This window comes from Xenopus laevis, chromosome 1L (genome assembly GCF_017654675.1).
Source record: "Xenopus laevis strain J_2021 chromosome 1L, Xenopus_laevis_v10.1, whole genome shotgun sequence".
Taxonomy (NCBI): Eukaryota; Metazoa; Chordata; class Amphibia; order Anura; family Pipidae; genus Xenopus; species Xenopus laevis.
Window position 1 is genome coordinate 101335086 of NC_054371.1, and position 22862 is coordinate 101357947.

The 22862-nt window shown below is 43.1% G+C and overlaps 2 protein-coding genes across 5 annotated transcripts in view; one reads left to right on the forward strand and one right to left on the reverse strand.

Annotated features, from left to right (window-relative positions):
- Positions 1–22062, forward strand: part of sema6b.L (sema domain, transmembrane domain (TM), and cytoplasmic domain, (semaphorin) 6B L homeolog) — an 87012-nt gene extending 64950 nt beyond the window's left edge. For all 4 annotated transcript variants that reach the window (XM_018254052.2, XM_041561132.1, XM_018254058.2 and 1 more), the window contains 8 exons: positions 415–632; positions 2304–2435; positions 3491–3640; positions 3893–4084; positions 4179–4316; positions 15062–15142; positions 20639–20697; positions 20893–22062. In XM_018254052.2, the coding sequence (XP_018109541.1) occupies positions 415–632; positions 2304–2435; positions 3491–3640; positions 3893–4084; positions 4179–4316; positions 15062–15142; positions 20639–20697; positions 20893–21923 (2001 nt within the window). In that variant the 3' untranslated portion in view covers positions 21924–22062. The remainder of the gene's footprint in view (positions 1–414; positions 633–2303; positions 2436–3490; positions 3641–3892; positions 4085–4178; positions 4317–15061; positions 15143–20638; positions 20698–20892) is intronic.
- The window catches only part of LOC121393224, an 89366-nt gene that overhangs the window by 4561 nt on the left and 61943 nt on the right, over positions 1–22862 (reverse strand). The gene's annotated exons all lie outside the window — the stretch shown is intronic.

A 22862-nucleotide genomic window follows, 5' to 3' on the forward strand; every position in this document is an offset into this window, starting at 1 on the left:
TATATATTCCTCCCCCACTCAAGACTCCACTTCTCACAATGCCTTCCACAGTAGTCATTCTCCGTTTTACAGGTCTGTTAATCACTAAACATTGCTTTCATTTTGGTTTACAAGCCCTTTAACCACCGTCCTGCTAGTCAGGCATGTTGAATAATGTATAAACTGAAACCTTAAAATGAGTCATGGCTGGATGTCAGGTCCCTGGCTCAGCAAAATTTTAAAATATGGGAGTTGAACTCTTATGCATGCATAAAATTAGAGAACTCATTTTGAGTTTCAGTGATTTGAAATGAATATATCACAAGAAAATATCTGCATAGAATGTTTTTTAATACAATAAAACAATTGAACAATGGTTTATTTTAATGGTTTATTTTCTTTGCACCATATTACACCACTCCTTTTTGTACGCAGGTAGTGGTATCCCGTGTTGCACGTGTGTGTAAAAATGACATGGGAGGGTCACAGCGTGTTTTGGAAAAGCAATTCTCTTCCTTCTTGAAGACTCGTTTAAACTGTTCTGTCCCTGGAGATTCTCATTTTTACTTCAATGTCATCCAAACAGTCAGCAATATCCTGAACATTGGTGGAAGGCATGTTGTTTTGGCACTTTTTTCCACTCCAACAAATAGGTATGGTTTCTTGAACATTTTAAACAGTTTAAATTGATATGATCTATAATGATTTAAACTGGTTTATATCCTAATTATATTACACATAACATTTGTTACATGCCATGACAGTAGAAGTCACCTCTGAGTGACTGATAAGAATAAAAGCAAATGGCTTTTAAATGGCCAAGGAGCTCCTCAGTGATTTCTAATATCCTTATACATAATCCAATAATATAAATGACAGCCTTATAATATATCCTTATAATGCGTAAGGGCCATGAATATCCTGTAAATGATATCCTTATAATACACAAAAGCCATGAATATCTTGTAAATTATATCCTTATAAACGTGAATTCTGATGTTATAAACGGTGAGTTCTGATGTCATTTCTGTGTGTGTATTATAATAAATAAAGTACCCCCAGTTGCAAAATAACGGGCTATTAGAAGTTACTTTGGAGTTCCATGAGGCCTTCGGCCTCGTGTTTTTATATGGTCATGAAACTACTCGGTAACTTATAATATCCTTATATTTTACAAGAGGGGGTACTTTATTCACTATATACACGGTGCTTAGTGATTTTATTGGTTATAATCGGAGCTTAGTGATGTTATTTCTTTCACATTAACTGAAACGTGAGTACTATAATAAATAAAGTACCCCTGTTGCAAAATATGAGGATATAATATCCTTATATTTTACAAGAGGGGGTACTTTATTTACAATATATTTTAAAATGGGAGTACGTTATTCACTATACAGTTTATGCATTTTTCCTATGGGCCAAACTGTAAATGATATCCTTATAAACAGCATTTATAAGTTAAAGAGATAAGCACACTATTTGTAATGTCTCTTCTACTGCTCTACTACCCCTCTCATGCCTCACCTTCGCCACCACAACTGCTCTGCAATCCACTGCCCACTATCTCCTTTTTCTAACCGCTCAATGGTGCTGATCTGGCATCCCAAGCCTGCAACTTGGTTTTCCTGGTATCACCCTGGCCTTTTTTCACTGCCTGGCATCTTTCTGTCCTGGCATCCCACCATACTGTCTCTTTCACACCTGTTGCAGCCCCAATAGCACACACCACCACCTGCCCTCTGCTCCTGCTTCCCCTTTACTTCTTTGTAATTATTATTGGGTAATATTTCATATTGAGATTCTAAAAATTGCAAAACTGTGTAAAGAAGAATAGGAGCAGGTGTTAGGAGTTGAGCTGTTGATCAGACTGCAGCAGGGATGGTATCTACAGTATATTGGCCTCAAGCTTTTTGCATAACTCATCAGTGACTTCTAGTCTAGGGATATATTACCCTCTGATAGTTCTCGCAGACATGAGGGCATCCAATCAGCTTAGCAGAGAAGCAGTTTCATGTTAAGATGCAAACAAATGGTTTTCTAGTGAAAGCTGTTAAGCTATGTTATCCAGGTACTGGTCTGATTGCCCCCTTGGAGTGTGGAGGTAACCCCCCCCCCTTGGGGCAAGTTGGAAAGCTTCAGATATTTTTCAGGATTTTTTTTGGGGTCTTTCTCTAAGTTTCACTTGGACAGGCTGGTTGAACTTACTTGATGGATGTGTCTTTTTTTCAACCATGTCCACTGTATTACTGCGTTATAATGAATGTATGCAAATTAAGTTGCAATAGTTGTAAAATTGTGTATAATCCGATATTTTTCCTTAGTATTCCTGGATCAGCTGTCTGCCTGTTTGACATGGAACAAATAGCATCTGTTTTTTCTGGCCGATTTAGGGAACAGCGCACTCCAGACTCTGTCTGGACTGCTGTCCCAGAAGAGCTGGTACCAAGGCCCCGGTGAGTGAATTAACCCCCTAGAACCTACAGTATATACTATAATTAATAAGTACAGTGTATGTGGCATTTCAAGAGGCATTTCCTCCACTAAATTAATACAGAACGTTACTTATAACTATGAGTTTTACTGTCTTGTTTTTTGCACACTAATTTTAATGCATAAAGAACTGCACAGGGTGTCAAAGAAATGGGGCACTAGACTGGCTATTATCCTTCTCTCTATATACACTCAAAACACACAAATTACAGTAACATTTCAGCCTCCAAGTATAACCTGAAAGATGGCATATTTTAGCCACCTTTGGTTGGTATGTCTTTTAAGCTGGGAGTAGATAAAGGAAACAGTGTACTTATGTGATTTATAAGGAGAAAAGAAATCTAGGCTGTAAAATTATGGAAACTAAATTTGCATAAATAAGTACAGAAATTGCATTTCACAATGCGATCTACATTATTAGACAGTTATTAAACATGCTAATTTTAAGACCTGCTGAAAGTCATTAAAATAATATTTTCAGTAAGAATTTTTATTACCCATACAAATGTATAATTATTATACATACTAGTGCTTGTCTAGGAACTTTTTCCAAAGGCAGATATGTCTCTTAATCCTTTCTCAGGCTTGCAAAAAGGTATGGGATCCGTTATCCGGAAACCCATTATTCAGAAAGCTCTGAATTACGGAAAGGCGTCTCCCATAGACTCCATTTTATCAAATGATCCAAAGTTTTAAAAACGATTTGCTTTTTCTCTGTAATAATAAATATATAAGTAATCTTTAATGGAAGCAAAACCAGCCTATTGGGTTTATTTAATGTTTACAGGATTTCTAGTAGACTTAAGGTATGAAGATTCAAATTATGGAAAAATAACTTTAAAACAAGGCACATTTCCATAGAAGGGAAATGTTAATACAGACATTTTGCTCTCAGCAGAGACATTTTTCAGACTTTCCAACTCTTCAGCTCAGTACGCTACTGTGAATATAATTTTTTTTAAAGAAATGTTATATAAATGTTATGTTACTTTCTCATAAAAATGTATTCATTCTCCAGCCCAGGATGCTGTGTCGGAAACTCACAGCCTTATAACTCCTCACGCAGTCTCCCTGATGAAGTGCTGAACTTTGTAAAGTCTCATCCACTAATGGAAGATTCTGTTCCATCAGTTGGTGGCTTTCCATGGATTACAAGGACTATGACACGGTGAGAAAAAAAAAGTTTTACTGCTTGGTGGGATTAAAGGTCATTAAAATGTATATATTAAGTACCTGTAGTGCCTCACAAAAAGTGACAAACACAGCAAAATAAAAGAAATGAGGATTTGCCAGGCAAATCACACATAACAATTCATACAAGCCACAATACAAAGGTAGTTTTAGTAATCATAATAAAAGAATTGATAAGCAGTTTAAATATTGTGCTGTCATTAATAAAATCAATATTATTGACTTTCAGGAATCAACTGACTCACCTAGCTGTGGATGCATCCTCTGGAGTTCATGGAAACCAGACTGTACTATTTCTTGCCTCAGACTCCGGAACTGTCTTTAAGTATCTACTGGTGCCAAAAATGAGTGAATCTGAGAAAGGCACCTCAGTAAATAAAACTGTACTGTTGGAAGAACTGCAGACATACCCTGCAAACAGGTCTGTCTTAAATTTGCAGATGTATGCTCTGCAGTGGATTATCAATGTTGTCCTCTTTTTAACATGAAGTAGAGCTTCTGACCTTTATTTGCAGATGTGGTTGGGGTGAAGAGGACCAGAGAATTATTGGCTTAGAAGTGGATAAAGGCTCTGGATCCCTGCTTTTGGCCTATAGCAGCTGTATAGTTAAAGTGCCACTTGCCCGCTGCCAGAGACATGATGGGTGTATCAGGTTAGTAACATAGTAACATAGTAACATAGTAAGTAAGGTTGAAAAAAGACACACGTCCATCAAGTTCAACCTTTTAGTTTTTTTGTTTTTGTTTTTTTTATCTGCCTAACTGCTAGTAGTGCTAATGAGAAAACTGTTTTATATTATTCACATTTAATATGCTACAGTCATGTATATGTGTGTTCGAACACAGCCCACAAGAAGCAGTGGCACAGGAGATTTTTTCCCTACTAGCAGCTATCAAAGAAATAACATCCCCAATAAAGAGGCACTGTAAAGTGTATATATATGTGTATATATGTATATAGTCATATGAAACAGTTTGGGAACCCCCTCTCAGCCTGCATAATAATTTACTCCACTTTCAACAAAAAAGATAACAGTGGTATGTCTTTTATTTTCCAGAAACATCTGAGTACTGGGGTGTTTTCTGATCAAAGAATTTTAGTGAAGCAGTATTCAGTTGTATGAAATTAAATCAAATGTGAAAAAGTGGCTGTGCAAAAATGTGGGTACCCTTGTAATTTTGCTAATTTGAGTGCATGTAACTGCTCAATACTGATAACTGGCAACACCAAATTGCTTGGAGTAGCTCGTTAAGCCTTGCACTTCATAGGCAGGTGTGTCCAATCATGAGAAAATGTATTTAAGGTGGCCAATTGCAAGTTGAGCTTAAGTAAAAGTAAAGTATACATACATACACTTCCAACAGCTGTGATGCACTAATCCAAGGAATTTACAAAGTAAAATGGTAAGCAGGGTGTTGATACGAATAGCGGTGAGTAATTCCGCTCTCATGCAATATCCATCGAACCAGGTCGCACTCCGTAGTTAAAACATAGTGTGTGTGTGTGTGTGTGGAGAGAGAGAGCCCACCCAAGCATATAATGCTCCCCCACAGCTGCACCCTTGCTCCATATTTAAGCTGAGAACACAGAGTAGCACAGTGGAATTTGCACCCATCATGCCTGGTTGGATCACATCTGATGTGCAGTTTTAGCATTGGATGTGGACTAGGAACATCTATAAACCAATGCAAAATAGGCTTCTGGTGTGCATGCTTATTTTTGCAATAAATTCCTGGTACATGTTGTGACCAAATTGTTAGCAGAGAGCTGATCTGAACTGCATGTGCAGCTTCTCTGTAAGTGAGGTCAGACACACCAACTTCTGTGTTGGTTTATAGAACTTCTGGGTTGCTTTATGGAACTCAGCATGAACACTTCAGCATAACATCTGCAATAGGAACTGAGAGCATACACAGGAAGAAGAAAATCACACAGGGTTACAGGTCAAACATGACATCACATTGCCAAGCAACAATAGACCCTCCCTGCATTAAGTAACATGCACTGGAACAATCACTGTCTGTTGTTTTCCAACACAAATATGGTTGCCACCATCTCCACTGCACTACCCTGCATTCTCAGCTTACATATGGGGTAAGGGAGCAGTTGCAAGGGGAGCATTTGATATGGGTCTTGATGGGCAAAGGAGCCATTTCTGGGGCACATAGGCAAAGGGGATTTTGACACACATTATAAAAAAGAGCCCTTGTTTGACCAGCCAGTTATGATAGATGATTAGTTTAAAAAGCCAAGCAAACATTCTGTGGCCGCATTTGGATTTTTAGGACAAGGCCACATACAGGGGCTCATCCGCTTTTTGTACACTGTAAAGCACTCTTCCTGTAGCTCACTGACAGACATGGCATTGGCCTGTTTAAAGCTGTATCGGTGAGAAATATGCATTTTAAGACAGATATTTCCCAAGTCACCCATGGCAGACAATTCACCAACATGGGTTAATCCCGCCTATCAGGTCACTGGACAGGAAAGTGTTAACGATCGGTTTAAATACCTTGCTCCTCCCAGCAATACTCGTCTTTTTTCCTGTCCAGGTCACGACAGGCTGCTACAAGCTGTTACAGGCTGTTACAGATTGCTAAAGGCTGCTAAAAAGCTTACCATACCAGAGTGGGTCTCTCTCTCTCTCTCTCTCTCTCTCCCCCCTCTGATGCCTCCAAGTGCACCCTATATGGGTTGTGGTGAGAAGAACCCGTTGGGCAGGGTTGTGTGCTGGAGCTGCTGTAGGAATTCCCTCCTAGGGTGGAGAGGAGGATGAAGCAGTCCAGAGGATCAGCCGTTTCATGTGGATTCGAGGCTGTGTAAATTGTTTGTTCCATGTGGAGAGCACACGCGCCAATACTGACGCGGACGCGCGTCGAGTGCGGACGCGGAAGCGCATGGAAGACGCGCGCCTGAATTGACGAACGGAGTGACGTGCGCTGGAAGTGACGCACGCGGAAGACGCGCGCCCAAAGGGGACGCGCGCCGGGATTGGCGCACGCGAAGGACGCGCGCCAGGAAGTGACGCGCGGGAAAACGGCGTCAGGAAGTGACGCAATAAGAAGACGCTGGCAGTATGTGCAAGGCTGGCGTTTTGGCTGGATATGATAGTACACTTCGCTGGAAGTTGGGGAGCGTTTGTTCACTCTGCTACAGATTGTTACTATGGATCAGCCTGGCTCTGGAAAAGGGTCTCAGCCCAAAGGTCCTAGGTAAGCTGGCTGTGGTTATATGGATGTAATGAGAGAGAACGATAATTAGTGGCTGATGGTTGTCTTTTCCATTTCAGCCTACATGTGTCAACTGAATTGCAGAAAGGGGAGCCTACTCTTTCAAGGAAAGCGGCTTCAGCTACGGACCCAGTAGCGTCTGCAGACCCTCAGCCTTCAGGAGCCCCACAATTGGATGCTCTGGTCTCCATCATCAAGCAAGCTGTGGTACAAGGCATGCAAGAGGCTTCTGCTTCTACCTCTGGGGTACAGAGGAAAGCTAAGAGGGTCAGAGATTTGCCATATGAGTCTCTATCGGATGTGTCAGATGAGGAATTGTATTCTCCTGGGGAGGCACATTCTGAACTCTCAGAGGAAGGAGAAGTGTTTTCTGAGGAAGAAATTACATTTGACCCTACAGCGATAGAGAATCTGGTAAAGGCAGTAAGGAAGACGCTGTGTCTTTCGGAAGAGCTACCTAAGTCTAGTTCAGCAGATAAGTTCTTCCCATCGGTCAGGAAAAGACAGGTGACTTTCCCGGTACATGATTCAACTAAGGAAATCATCAGCTCTGAGTGGAAGAGAACAGAGAAAAAGTTTGTTGTCCAGGGGAAGTTTGCAAAAAAGTATCCGGTGGAGGAGTCTTTCTCTAAGTTGTGGGACAATCCGCCTAAAGTCGATGCTGCAGTGGTAAGGTTGGCAAGAAAGACGACGCTGCCAGTGAATGATGCAGCAGCTTTCCGTGATCCAATGGAGAAACGGATCGAAACGAATCTCAAGAAGACGTTTATAGCGGCAGGAGCAACTTGTAGACCGGCAGTAGCTATGACCTCCACATCAAGAGCTATGAAGGTGTGGTTAAATAACCTGGAAGATGCCATTTCGTCTAATGTCAAAAGATCAGGGTTACGTGAAATGTTGTCCGAATTGAAGCTAGCGGTGGATTTCATGACAGATACCTCTCTAGATCTGGTACATCTAGCTTCAAGAACTATGGCACTTTCGGTGTCCTCAAGAAGGGCTTTGTGGCTGAAGCCGTGGCTGGCGGATTCAGCCTCTAAGGTGAACTTATGTCAGTTGCCATTTGAGGGGGAGATGCTCTTCGGTGAGAAACTCGATTCCATCATTAAGAAGGCTTCCGGGGGCAAGAGTGTATTTTTGCCGCAGGAAAAGAGATTCAGACGTCAAGGGGGTAGGCCTAGTTCCCCCATTAACAGGTCCTTTCGAGGTTCAAGACAGCCTAGATATGGAAGGACTGCCGGAAGACAGACGAATTGGAAGCCCACAAGGGGGGAAAGTAGGCCTCCCAATAGGAGAAGTTCTACTTTCAGCTCAAGCCATACAGAGAAGAAGCAATGAGATCAGGCCGGCTCAGACCAGCACAGTGGGGGCACGTCTAACATCCTTTTATGCGGTCTGGGCCTCAAAAATCAGAGACCAATGGGTCCTGAGGGTGATTCAGGAAGGATATCGGTTGGAATTCCACAGTTTGCCGTCTCGCAATGTGTTCAAGATGTCTTCAGTTCCGCAGATACCAGGTTTGGACCAAGTGTTACAGGAGTATGTAGATCAACTCCTGAACTCGGGGGCAGTGGAATGGGTTCCGAAGTCCCAACAGGGCTTAGGTTTCTATTCGAAGCTCTTTCTAGTCCGGAAAGCCTGGGGGCATTCAGACCGGTACTGGATTTACGCCCTCTGAATCAATTTGTCAACTGCAGGCGCTTCAAAATGGAGTCACTGACGTCCATCCTACAAGCAGTTCCGCCACAGTCATGGCTAATAAATCTGGACTTGAAGGACGCATATTTCCATGTACCAGTGCACAAGACACATCGGAAGTATCTTCGGTTTGCCTTCAGAGGTCAACATGTCCAGTTTACCTGCCTTCCCTTTGGCCTCTCAACGTCCCCAAGAACATTCACGAAGGTCCTGGTCACGGTCGTGGCTTTTCTAAGAGTAGAAGGTGTGCCTATATTTCATTACCTAGACGACATTCTGTTGGTGGCTTCATCAAGAGAAGAAGCTCTGAAATTCAGGGACAGAACAATCCTGGTACTCCAACAGTTCGGTTGGATAATAAATTGGGAGAAGAGCAACCTACTTCCATCACAAAGGATGGTCTTCTTGGGTGCACACCTGGATACGCAGGAAGGAATAGTTTCACTTCCTCAAGAAAAGATACAGCATATATTGAGACAAATAAGACAGTTCAAGGAACAACAAAGAGTCTCAGTAAGGTCATGCATGTCGGTCCTAGGTCTCATGGCATCTACGATCCAGATGGTGAAGTGGGCCAGGTGGCACATGAGGCCTCTCCAACAATTCTTCCTGAGGGAAAATACTTCAAGACAGTTGAAACTAAACTCACGGATTGTAGTTTCAGAGAACGCCAAAGACAGTTTAAGTTGGTGGCTGGTTGTAAGAAACTTGTCTCAGGGGATGGTCCTTGCAAACCCCCCGTATATGGTGATCACGACAGACGCTTCAGAGAGAGGCTGGGGTGCAGTACTGGAAGGCCGCAGTGTTCAAGGTCATTGGAACCTGCAGGGTGTCTCCTCAAACATTCTGGAGCTACGGGCCGTGAAAGAGGCGTTGCGGGCCTTTTCAGAAAAAATTTTACATGCCTGGGTAAAGATTCAGTCAGACAATGTTACAACGGTGTCTTATGTGCAGAAGCAAGGCGGCACCAGAAGCACCCGACTGCTAAAAGAACTAGCCCCGATAATGACGTGGGCAGAGGAAAATCTAGAAGGGCTGACAGCCTTACATATTCCAGGCAGTCAGAATACGGAGGCAGACTTTCTCAGTCGCAACACCTTGCAACCAGGAGAATGGAGTTTATGTCTGCTAACCTTTCAAGGCGTAGTACAAAGGTTCGGAAGGCCAGAAATCGATCTTATGGCCACAAACAAAAATCACAAGTGCAGCAGGTTCTTTTCCAGGGCACCATGTCCTCTGGCAGAAGCAGTGGATGCACTCCTCCAGGATTGGAGCAGGATATTTGGTTATGTCTTTCCGCCCTTTCCAATGATTTGGAGGGTGTTGAAAAAGGTGGATGCCGAAAAAGCCTTAGTCATAGCCATAATTCCGTATTGGCCGAGACGCCCTTGGTTTCCGCTCCTGCAGAATTTGGCAGTAGAGCCACCTCTGAGACTGCCTCTTCAGCCGGATTTGTTATCCCAGGGCCCAGTGGTCTATGAGGGAGTGGATTCCCTGTCACTGACGGCATGGAAATTGAAAGGCAGAGGCTAGCAGAATATGGTTTCCAGGACGATCTGGTGAATTTCTTGTTGAAGGCTCGGAGGGCTTCTACCTCGGCTCAATATTACAGGGTCTGGAAGTGCTTCGCAGAATTTGCAGTACAACACAAGTTTGACCCAAAAGATCCTACTGTCCAACAGGTGGTTCAGTTCCTGTTTGTGGGTTTCCAGAGGAAACTTAGCACAAGCACTCTGCAAGGTCAAGTTTCCGCATTATCTGCGTTGTGTGGCCATTCCTGGGCGGAGGAGCCTCTGGTTAACCGGTTCTTCAACGCAATGAGAAGAGTGTGCCCTTTCAAGAAATCCAGAGTTCCACCTTGGGACCTTACGATCGTCTTACGAGCCTTAATGTCTTCACCTTTTGAGCCTTTGCGGGAGGCCTCGGACTGGCATGCGACGTTGAAAGTCCTGTTCCTGGTCGCTATTACCTCAGCTTGCAGGGTTGGAGAGATTTCTGCTTTGTCGGCAAAAGAGCCAGACACAGTTGTCTATCCGGACAAAGTGATTATGAGACCATCTTTCGAGTTTCTTCCAAAAGTAATCTCCCAATTTCATGCCGATTTGGAAGTTACACTACCTTCCTTCTGCCCTTCTCCAAAGTCTGACAAGGAGCGAGAATGGCATACTTTGGACCTGGTGAGGGCCGTTTCGCATTATCTGACGCGAACGAAGGATTGGCGAAATTCTGACAGGTTATTCCTGATTCCGAGGGGCCCTAGAAAGGGTTTGGCGCCAGCTAAGTCTACGATTGGCCGCTGGATTGTCTCCTGCATTGCTCTAGCTCAGGGGTCCCCAACCTTTTTAACCCGTGAGCCTCATTCAAATGTAAAATGAGTTGGGGAGCAACAAAAGCATGAAAAAAGTCCCTTGGGGTGCCAAATAAGGGCTGTGATTGGCTATTTGGTAGCCCCTATGTGGACTGGCAGCCTACAAGAAGCTCTACTTGGGACTGTAATTAGTTTTTATGCAATTAAAACTTCATTTCAAGCTTGAAATTCAAAAATAAGCCCCTTCTTTGAGGACCCTGAGAGCAACATACAAGGGGTCGGAGAGCAACATGTTGCTCACGAGCTACTGGTTGGGGATCACTGCTCTAGCTTATCGGTTGACAGGCAATGAGATTCCTAAGGACCTAAGGGCTCATTCTACAAGAGCCATGGCTACTTCCTGGGCGGCGGAAGCCAAGGCCCCGCCAGACCTCATCAGTAAGGCTGCTAGGTGGACGTCTTCCTGTACCTTCATTCGTCATTATAGACTGAATGTGATGTTGTCTCAAGATGCAAAGTTTGGAAGAAAGATTTTGCAATCTGTTGTTCATTCTAAATAAAAGTTTTTTTGTTGATCAATAGTGGTCCCTCCCTTCTTAAAGCTTGGGGAAATCCCATGTTGGTGAATTGTCTGCCATGGGTGACTTGGGAAATATAGAAATTTTTTCATACTCACCGTAATTTCTATTTCCAAGTCACTTCCATGGCAGCATTCACCAACTTCCCTCCCTTCTTCTGGAGCTTGTTACTAGACGAGTATTGCTGGGAGGAGCAAGGTATTTAAACCGATCGTTAACACTTTCCTGTCCAGTGACCTGATAGGCGGGATTAACCCATGTTGGTGAATGCTGCCATGGAAGTGACTTGGAAATAGAAATTACGGTGAGTATGAAAAAATTTCTATATTTCCACTCCATGTAGTTCTACACAGACTTAAGCTGTGCCTCTCAATGGAGGAAGGAACGCATGACAGTGGATCCACTTTTCCCTCAGGAGGAAGAAGGTGGATGATACACTGTGTGTGCCCTTGGCCTTAGTTGAAATCAATATGGCATTCAGTGCCGTAACTAGAGGGGGGCGAGCCCTGGTGCGTGACACGCAGCCGGGCCCCGCCCCCCTCCGTACACAACGGATATCACTGGCAAGCGGGCTGCCGGGGGGCCCTGAGGGGGTGCAGGCCCTGGTCCGCTCGCACCCCCTGCTCCCCCAGTAGTTCCGCCACTGATGGCATTGGCTTTGCATGCATACTGTTATTATTATCATCTTTTTTTTATGTACAGTCAACATATTAAAACAGTGATTTTTACAGAGACCATTAATAAATCAGTGCCTGTTCTGGTGTAGCGTATAGTCTAAGGTCCCTAACAGTCACACACACACACTAACTAGAGTGAATTTCATAAAAAGACAATTAACCTGACTGTATGCTTTATAAGTGGGGAAAAAAGATTTCCCAGATCAAATTCCCTGGTAGGAACTAAACTCACTGCACCACCATGCTGCCAAGAATATAATGTCAAAAAATTAAGTCCAATATGGTTTACTTAAAGGTAAGAAAATATATTTTCTCTTTGTGCTTAAAAAATGTGTGTTTAATAGACAACCTACATTATTTATAGCAGTGCTGTCCAATTTATATGGTACAGAGGGCCGGAATTTTTCTAATCTACATGGTGGAGGGCCAATAATGGAAGCCAATGTAAACCACTCCTTGTTTTTAGACCACACCCACTTTAAACCACACCCATGTTACCACAAGACCATGTCCACATTAATAGTACACCAAAAAAACTGATGGTGGGTGCTCACCGCAAGGATCAGGGCCAGAACTAGGGGTAGGCAGAGTAGGCGGCTGTCTAGGACACCATCATTGAGGGGCGCACTTTTAATGGGGTTTTTTATTTTCATTTTTTCAAGCGTTTATTTAATAATTTGTTTCAGTAATCATGGTCACTCAGTTGGGTGGAATCCCCTCCTTCTCCTGCTTGCCAGCAAGTAATAGCTCCCTCTGTGCGGTGTGCAGTAGCGATCCTAGAGGGGGACGGGCCCTGGTGCGTGGCGCGCAACCGGGCCCCGCCCCCTCCGTACGGCCGCATTTGTATGTGGCGCATGGACTGCCGGGGGGCCCTGGTGCATGACGCTCAGCCTGGCCCCGCCCCCCTCCATACGGCCGCATTTGTATGTGGCGCACGGACTGCCGGGGGGTCCTGAGGGGGTGCGGGCCCTGGCCCGCTCGCGCCCCCTGCTCCCCCGGTAGTTCCGCCACTGGCGGTGTGGCAGTGCGGTGTGTATACACGTCAATGACATCACTGATGCGATTGGGTGGCAGAGAGAGGCAGAGAGCTGGCAGCCTGCTTGGTGTGGCTCGCACTTGCTGCTCTCAGCCTTGCACAGTTGCACTGAACTGAAGACATTCTTTCTATTACTGTGAAAGTGTGAAGCTTCCTGCTGGCACAGCCAGGTATAGATTTGGGCCGAGGGCCATATGTTTGCTGTTGCTGCTGGGCACTGGCACAGGTACATAAATACTTGAGGGCAATATGATGTGATCAGATTTATTTTTGGCTGCTGCTGGCACAGGTAAAGATTGGGGGCAATATGATGGCTGCTGAAAGGGCTGTATGATGGATGTCTGCTTAGCTTGCTGCTACAGGTATGGGGGGCAGTATAATGGATGGCTACTGGCACAGGTATGGGGGGGGCTGTATGATGGATGGCTGCTGGGCTTGCTGGTACAGGTACAGGGGGCAGTAATATAAATGAAAAAGTGTTGTACATTTTCTTGCTTTCTTTATTTAAAAACCATCATGGTAAGGAGGGAAATGATAATGTAGGACAGGGGGGGCGCTGATTGAAGCTCTTGCCTAGGGTGCCAAACCACCTTGGCCCGGCACCGGCAGGGATGCCACTCATATGTGAAAAAAGTTGTCATATTAAGACATACCCTTAAATCCATATACCTCCTCCCCCTGTGTATAATACAGTACCCCAGCATATGATTAAACACCTTAGGGGCCCCTAACAATATTTTTCAAATGCTAACAAACCCCCAGAACAAATACCAGGTTTATGTTCCATAGGGATCCTAGGTCAGGTAGAGTATGGCAAACACAGGGTGCAAAGAGCAGGAAAAGTATGACACACACAGGGAGTATAGGGAAGTCAGAACAGAGCAAGAGACAGGAAAATCAGGACCACTCTAAGATGTACTACATACAGTGACACAGTGCTGGTGCCCCATTAGCATTTTGTATAAAGTGTGAACAGGTGAACAATGTGGGCAGTTTCAGTCTGGGTCTCAGGTGGTGAACAGTACAGGGCTTTAGGGTGTGAGCAATTGAGGTGTCACAAGTGTGAACAATGCAGAGGTGTCACAAGTGTGAACAATGCAGGGGGATCACAGGTGTGAACAATACAGTCTGAATTTGATGTTTAAACAATGCAGGGCCAGTTAATATCTGTAGTGATACCTTTTAAATTTTACAAATGGTAAGTAGACACAGCAGGTAGACTTTGATGTGGAGGGCCACATAATGCGGGCCGCCAATTGGACAGCCCTGATTTATAGCAATGGCCCACCAGTAATTCTGGGCATATTGTTGACTGACTGCTGGAAGGCAAAAAACAGTGGCGGAACTACCGGGGAAGCAGGGGGTGCGAGCGGGCCAGGGCCCGCACCCCCTCAGGGGTCCGCATATTCCCGGACAGTTTCCGGGTGTACGGAGGGGGGCGGGGGCCCGGCTGCGCGTCCTGCGCCAGGGCCCGCCCCCCTCTAGTTACGCTTCTGGCAAAAACCCACTTTTCTCTTCAATGGCAATTGCGCAGACCCACCGCGGTTGCAGGCAGGCCTGCACTGGCAACCTGTGGGTTCTGGCAAATGCCAGAGGGGCTGCTATAATATGCCATATAAAGTCAGTATTTAGTGGGCTGGTGGGGGCTATTTGGGCCTCTGTGTGGGCTGATTGGGCCTCTGTGTACCTAAAATGCCAGGGCCTATTTTAATTCTCAGTTCAGACCTAGTTGCAGGGGTAGCAAAGAATCCTGCAGGTACTTTTTTAAAACCTTGTGAACCCCCCCCCCAGAAAACACTTTGTTAAAGTTGGATACAAACTAAAAATGTTAGTAGTCAGTTTTAGCATTTTCTTGTTTTTCACCCAACAGAAGCTGCCTGGGGACACGTGATCCATACTGTGCATGGGACCCTGTAAACAAACTTTGCACATTTACTCCACAAGGAATCAGGTATTACTGAAGTCAATAAATATTAATGCAATAATATATTTGCATAGCTTAAACCACAGGCTTACCATAAAAATTGTACCATAAAAATACATTTATCACATTTTCCACATTATCTGGTTAATATGTCAAGTTGAGGTAGCGGCTCCTACCTAAAAAAGCAACACCAACCAGCTGGACATCAGTGAATCCTACCCATATTTATAGTTTTACTGATGCTTCCCTTCACTAATAGTATTACTGCTTAAAATATATATGTTTTTATTACAGTGATAGGCGTATGATGCCTTTAGCCATCTGCCATATGAGCTGTCCAACCATTATGCTATATTATTTAATCTTTCATTCATTCTCATGCCCTTTACTACTGCTTTCTCACAAGGACCTTTTCACACTTTTTATGAAGGTGGATACTTATAAGCATTCATAAACCTTTACTATGTTGTACTGTATATAGATGCATTCTTAGCATCTTTTCAGTAAGTCTTTATTGTTTATTTTGTATGCATTTCTTTTTTTTTCATTTGAACATTTTATTGATTTTCAAAGAATGATAGGTTAAACAGTCATAATACTGAAAACACAGTACAAATAAAAGTAGCACAATGTCACTTTGTCTGTCACAATTATACATTGGTGTGCATTTAGTCATTGAGATGTACTGTATATGATTCAGTAATGCGCACATTGGTAACTTAATGTGCTACAGTTTAGCTCTTTTGTCAAACCAGTAGGGGAGGAGGGTGGGTTTAGGAAGAAAGAAGAGATAAGGGTTAGGGTACGAGTTTTAGTACAGGTTCCATAATGACTACTAAAACGGAGAAGAATACGTTCTTTATATTGGGCGCCTTAAGGAAGGTTAATAGGTCTCTGCTGTGTGTTTTCCAAATACGGAAGCCACTCCAGCTATCCTTCGTAGCTCCGCTCCAGTAGGTGGTCTCTGATTGACTCCATTGCTCTGATCCATTTCACTTTTGTGATTAACATCTGTATTCCTGGTATTTGTGGTTTTTTCCAGTGTGCTGCTAATAGTGATCTCGCTGCCGTGAGAATGTGAGTGGCTAGTTTTTGGGACTGCTTTGAATGTAAAGCTTTTATTTTCATGCCTAACAAGAATGAGTGAGGAGTTGCTGGTATGGTGCATTGTAGGACCTCGGAGAGCAGGGTTGCTACTGTATTCCAGAATGTTTGGGCTACCGTACAGTTCCACCATGTGTGTATGAAGGAACCCCTTTCCCCTCAGCCTCTAAAGCAGGATGAGAGATTTGGGTTGCCACTCAGTTTACTGATACGAGAGGGAGTATAATACTATCTGAAAATAATTTTGTAAGCACTTTCACAAGAGACTGCACAAGCAGAAGTCCTTCTAGCAGTATCCCAAATGTTTGCCCATGTCGTTTCTGAAATGTTTATGTTAAGATCCTCTTCCCATCTGGACATGTAAGGCTGTTGTATGGTTGTGGTATTGATCGCCAGTTGGGAGTACAGTAGTGAAATTAGATGATTAGGATAGGATTGTCTGTAACATAAATTTTCAAAGTATGAAAGGGATTGATTTGTCTGGGTATTTGATTTGGATTCCACGAAATGTCTGATTTGTAAGTATCGAAAGAATTGTTTGTTTGGGATAGCATGTTTTTCTTTGCATTGTTGAAATGAAACAACCTTACCGTCTGCTAAAAAGGCAGTTAGGGTAAGCATATTTGCCCTTATTCAGGGTGTAAAGTCTGCGGGGGTGCACCCCAGAAGGAAATCTTTGTTGTTGAAGATTGTTATATGTCGAGAGGTGGGGGAACTTAGATTCATTTTGAATGCTATTTTGTCCCATAAGTCTAGTGCCTGTCGCGATGTAGGCATGAGATCCGGGAGGGTGTTCCTGGTTTTCTTGGGCATCCAAAGGTGAGCTAGATTTAAAGGGGCTGCAGAATAATTTTCAATTTCTTTCCACGGTTCTCCCGAATTCGTGTGCGTGTTGATCATGGCCTCCAGTCTGCTTGCTATGTAGTACCGATATACATGGGGAACTCCTAAGCCTCCTGCTAATTTGGGTTTTGTCATAATAGTTGCATTAATGTGTGGGCGTTTGCCTCCTCATACAAAATTGGATATAGCTTTCTGTAAAGATGTGGCCATTTTCTCAGGGAAGTGTATGGGCAGTGTTCTTAATAAGTATAATAGACGCGGTAGTAGCGTCATTTTGACCGCAGCTATTCTGCCAAACCACGAGAGATGGTATGTGTGCCAGGTGGCTAAATCTTTTTTGAGCTTATCTATTAGCGGTGGGTAGTTGGCTGTGTATAATCTATCATATGTAGGGGTTAGATTGATTCCCAGGTATGCTAGGGAGTTAGTGTCCCATTTATAGTCAAAGTTAAGTTGCATTAGTTTTAGAGTCAGACATTTTCAGGGGGAGGGCATGAGATTTTGTTGGATTAATCTTGTAGCCCGAGATTTTTTGGAAACGGTCTAGTAGTTGTAGGAGGTTAGGTCGAGTAGTTTGGGGTGATGTTAAGGTCAGTAAGATATCATCAGCAAAGAGGTTGATTTTGTATTCTTTATCCCCTAGTTGAAAGCCTTTAATGTTAGGATTGTGTCTGATAGCGTGGGCTAAAGGTTCTAGCGATAAAGCAAATATTAATGGGGACATTGGGCACCCTTGACGTGTACCCTCCTTAATTTCGATGAGGTCTGATTGGAGTCCCATGATAGATACTCTAGCCGAGGGTGCTGTATAGAGCTGTTTAAGTACCTGAAAGAATGGTTTAGGGAGATTCACCTTTTCTAGGAATGCAAACATGTATCTCCAGTCTAATCTATCGAATGCTTTTTGCGCGCCCAAGGAGACTAGAAGGGAAGAAGTGGTAGTTCTTGGTGCTAAATGGACTAAGTTTATTGCTTTACAAATACTGTCCGCTGTTTGGCGGCCTGGTACAAATCCAACTTGGTCGGGGTGGATTAGAGTGGGTAGTACTGTGTTTAATCTGTGTGCTAGTATTTTGGCAAACAATTTGATGTCTGTGTTGATCAGCGAAATGGGTCTATAACTGTCACAGTTATAAGGATCCTTCCCTGATTATTTTGTATGCATTTCAATTATTAGTTTTTAATAAACCTATTTCCTCCCTGCAACTATTAAGGCTATATGATTGTCGGGATCATTAAAAACCACAATCTAAAAACTGAAGACAGACTGTCTTAGAATACTACTGTCTATATCTTAATAAAAGTCTGTCTAAGGATTTATTACCCCTTTAAAGAGGATGTTAACCAAAAAATAAAATATTGGCTGAAACAAAATGTAATTCAACTTATGATATATACATGCATTCCCTTGTGGTGGAACACACAAAAGATCCACAGGGGAAAGCAGAGAGAATGTCCTTGTGTAAGAGCCCTAACTTGTGAATCTCAGAAGCAGAATTCATATTAAAGGGGACCTGTCACCCTAAGAAATAATTCCAAATCCTATTTAATGATGTTAGTCAAGCAAAATAAACTTCACATATACTATAAAAATGACTCAAATTTAGTTTTTTAGTCTTGGAATTCACAATCACATTAGGCAGGCAGCTGTCATTTTATGGACACTGTTATTAAAGGAACAGGAACACTAAAAACAATTATGTAAAAAATCCCTTCTACCCCCCTCCAATAACACATCTGGCCCTGACAAAGTTAATGGTCTGTAATGTTTTAAACCTAAATAATGGTATAAAATCCCTCTTCCAGTTGTACCTCTGTGTTTGGAAAAGGTTATGAGGCGACTGGACTAGCTCTTACATGTGCACTCCTGTCTCCTGATAGCAGACTTTTTAAAAGCGGAAGTTTGTTTCTCAGGCTTTACAATAGATTATCAGCTTGCTGTGTTCTCTGTTTTTGTAAGTGTGACTATAGCTGCGAGCAGTGGAGTGAGCGTGTGCAGGGCCTCCATTAGAAATCACGGGGCCACGTACAAGAAAATTCTCGGGGCCAGCCCACCCTGGCGCCCAAGCCCCACCCCAGATCCCGCCCACTCCACATCACAGTTAAAAGACCACACAGACATCAGCGCTAAAAGTAACCCCCCCACACAAGTTATACAAAGCTATTGATGGTCAGGGCCCCCTTACAAGTTATAAAAAAATTGGGGTCCCCAAAATCTTTTTTAAAAAAATCTTTGGCGCCAGGACCCCCCTTACAAGTTAAAAAAAATTTGAGGCCCCAAAGAATATTTAAAAAAAAAAAACATTGGTGCCAGGGCCCTCCTTACAAGTTAAAAAAAATTTGAGGCCCCAAAGAATATTTTAAAAAAAAAAAAAAACATTGGTGCCAGGGCCCTCCTTACAAGTTAAAAAAATTTGGGGCCCCAAAATATATATATATTTTTTTTTTTTTTAAAAAAAAAACATTGGTGCTAGGGCGCCCCCTTACAAGTTAAAAAAAAAATTGGGGTCCCAAAAACTATTTAAAAAAAAAACATTGGTGCCAGGGCCCCCCTTACATGTTAAAAAATTGGGTATGTTACTGATTAACTTGCCCTTTACACCACTATACAGCCAATACAAGATGAGGACGGAGAGCATTTGTACTGAGGGCTGAGGATCGAGGGCTGAGGAATGAGCCACGATGGGGGAGATTGCAACAGGATCAGGGCCGGATTTAAAGGGTGACCATATACCCCTCTCTGGTGCCTGCACCAGAGCGCTAGGGAGCTGTGCTCCCGGCTAAGCGGCTGGACGGCATGCTGCCCCTATCATTCTGCCGCCCTAGGCCTGGGCCTTTATGGCCTTTTATCACCTGAAAAGGATATGTGGGCAGCACAGATGTGTGACTGCAGGCTCTTGGGATCATTGAGTAAAATAAGAGGTGAGTCTGCATACTTCTTCGTTAGGAGAGCACACACAGGAGCGTGTGTTCTCCTGATGATGTCCTAAAATGCATTCCGTATATGTGAAGCCAGAGAAACTAACTTCCGTTTTTAACAAGAACGTCAGCTATCAGGAGACAGGAGTGTGCACGTAAGAGCTGGTTCAGTGCGTGTTGCTCCATCTCCTTTTTCAAACACAGCAATACAACCGGAAGAGGGATTATGTCATTATTTAGGTGTAAAACATTAAAGATCATACACTCACCAGATGTGTTATTGGAGGGATAGAAGAGAGTTTTTACATACAAATGTGTTCCTTTAAGGCAAGCTTTGCATCATGCCAAAATCTTGGTTATGTGCTAGAAGGGGCCACCTGCATCTAGAAAGTGCAAAATTAAAAGTGAAAGTAATTGCCTGCCCTGCTTGCCTAAGGCATAGCGGAGGGCTAGGCAATATACGATTGACAGCGGAGACTGTAAACAAGCTTATAACAGGTGTGGATGTTTTAATGAAAAAATCAGTCGGGCTTCTTGTTTCATTTAAAATTTTATTATATATTTTTTTGTGTCTGGGTAGCAGGTCCCCTTTAATTAAGGGTAACCAGTGCATTCATATCTTGGAACACAATAATTAAGTCAACTGTATTTTTACAGGGGCAGATATGAGCAAGACCTTAATGGATCATGGACCTCTGAACTTGGGGACTGCGAGGGTATGTGTGAGCCTCATCAATTCTCTTTCTTGAAATGTAGAATTAAATTATTTGACTTGTAAAAAATGGCCATGATATATTGCTTGTCACTGTTTTTACAAAAGGAGGCAAATAAAATACCCATAGCTCTTACAATATATATTTGTATTTCTTGTTTATTAAAAAAAAATCCTTTGTATAATTTGTTTCTTTCAGGCCTGGTAACACAGAATTTTGTTGAGCAGAGGGGAGAGGAGATATCTGTCAATGTCCTGGTTGTCTCATCTGTAGCAGCATTTGTAGTAGGAGCCATGCTTTCAGGGCTAGGAGTGTGCTGGGCAAGTTCACAGAGGAATAAAAAGCTACAGTGCCGACACAGAGAGCTGGACACTAGTCTGATGCAGGGAGGTTCTGTGCAGAGTGTGAGCCGAGAACTGGGCCAACCAGAACACGACCCTCTTCTTACTTCTTTGATACAGCGTAATTGGAACCCAGGACGTAGCAAGGAACATACTGGTGGTATTCCTCCAACCCCTGAGCAGACACCTCAACAGCACAAAAAAAGCATTAGCACTCATGAATATATTTCTCACTCCTTGCAGGACCCAAATATCATCCTAACACAACCAGAGACACCCCCACTCTTAACTAAACACATGCTATCAAAAGGAGAGCATGGTCCACAAGACCAATGTTATTTGCAACCTCATGAAGAAGATTCCCTGTACTTGCCTCTGCATGGAGGAGATTGCTTATATTTACGCCAACATGGAGAGGAACCCTGCTTTATGACCCAGCACAGAGATGACATTCGCTTTATTCCCCCAAGTGTAGAGGGGAAACGATATTTATCCCAGCATGGGGACAACCCTTGCTATGTGCCTTCACATGGAGAAGAAACACGATATTTGCCTCAACATACTGAAGAGACACACTATCAGCCCTCACAGGAGCAGGACAGCAATTATTTTTCCCTGGATGTGCCCTCCAAATCATGGACATCCAGTGAACGTAGACGAGTGGTGTCTGCCCCAACATGTGAAAGGTTTTACCAGCCAACTTCTCATGATAATCTTCTGCGACCACCGTATCTGAAAAGAAACCTGACTTTTAATAGCGGGGAGCGCTGGTCCCATTCCCGTCATAACTTCTACACAAGGCCAACATATACCCGCAATGGGACTTCTAACTCTGATTTGAGGCTAAATTTGCATTTTGGGATGCCGAGGACCCCAACAGCACAGTGACACAAAACATTTATTTGAAGCATACAGGCAATCATATATGATATCATGGATTCTTCCTCATCCACAATCAGTGTCGGACTGGGATGCCAAGGGGCCCACCAGAAAACCTTAGACCGTGGGCCCACTTCCCAAACTATTATTCCTCCTCTACTCACTTAACCTCTTTATTCTCCAAGTCTTTTATATCTACTTACTATACTCTATTGTTCCATTATTAAGCCTCTTTTTTCCTAAAAAGAAATAGGGAATGACCATGATATATGGCCCTCTGACACCTGGGCCCACCGGGAGTTTTCCTGGTATCCTGGTGGGCTAGTCCGACACTGTCCACAATGACTCTTACTGCAGGACTGGAGTTTCATCCAGTCTCGCCTCAAAATTCTCTCTTCTCTGCTTTAAATTGTTTTACTTTTAAATGAGGGTATTCTCTAAGACTGATTCAGAGATTGTGGTTTTTCAAAAAAGAAAAGTTTGGGGATGGAGTCCGTCGTTAAGAGAAATCCGCAAAGCACAATATATTCAGATAAATCTTTTATTAATGTTTGGTTTTATAAATGTTCTATGGATAGGACTGAAGCAGCATGTCTAAGTATGTATGTCCTGAGTGTGAAGATAGTGAATGTATGGGTACAGCTATTGCTGTGGATACCAGGTGAACCATACACTGCACACACAGCTCTCATATACACTAACACAGTTCTAAACATCATATGAAGGCATAACACACCGCCACACGCAAACCTGTTGATAACCTTAAATGGGAATTTTGCTCTTATGCCTAATTATAAGCTATGTATGTACAGTATGTAAATTGAGGTGGATTCTAGGGAACAAAAAGGATAAAAAAACTGCTTTAAAACAATAATTGTTGGATTCCATAAAACAAGGAAATAAACCTGTTTACATATTCAATTAAATCTGCACAGGTGATATCTGATA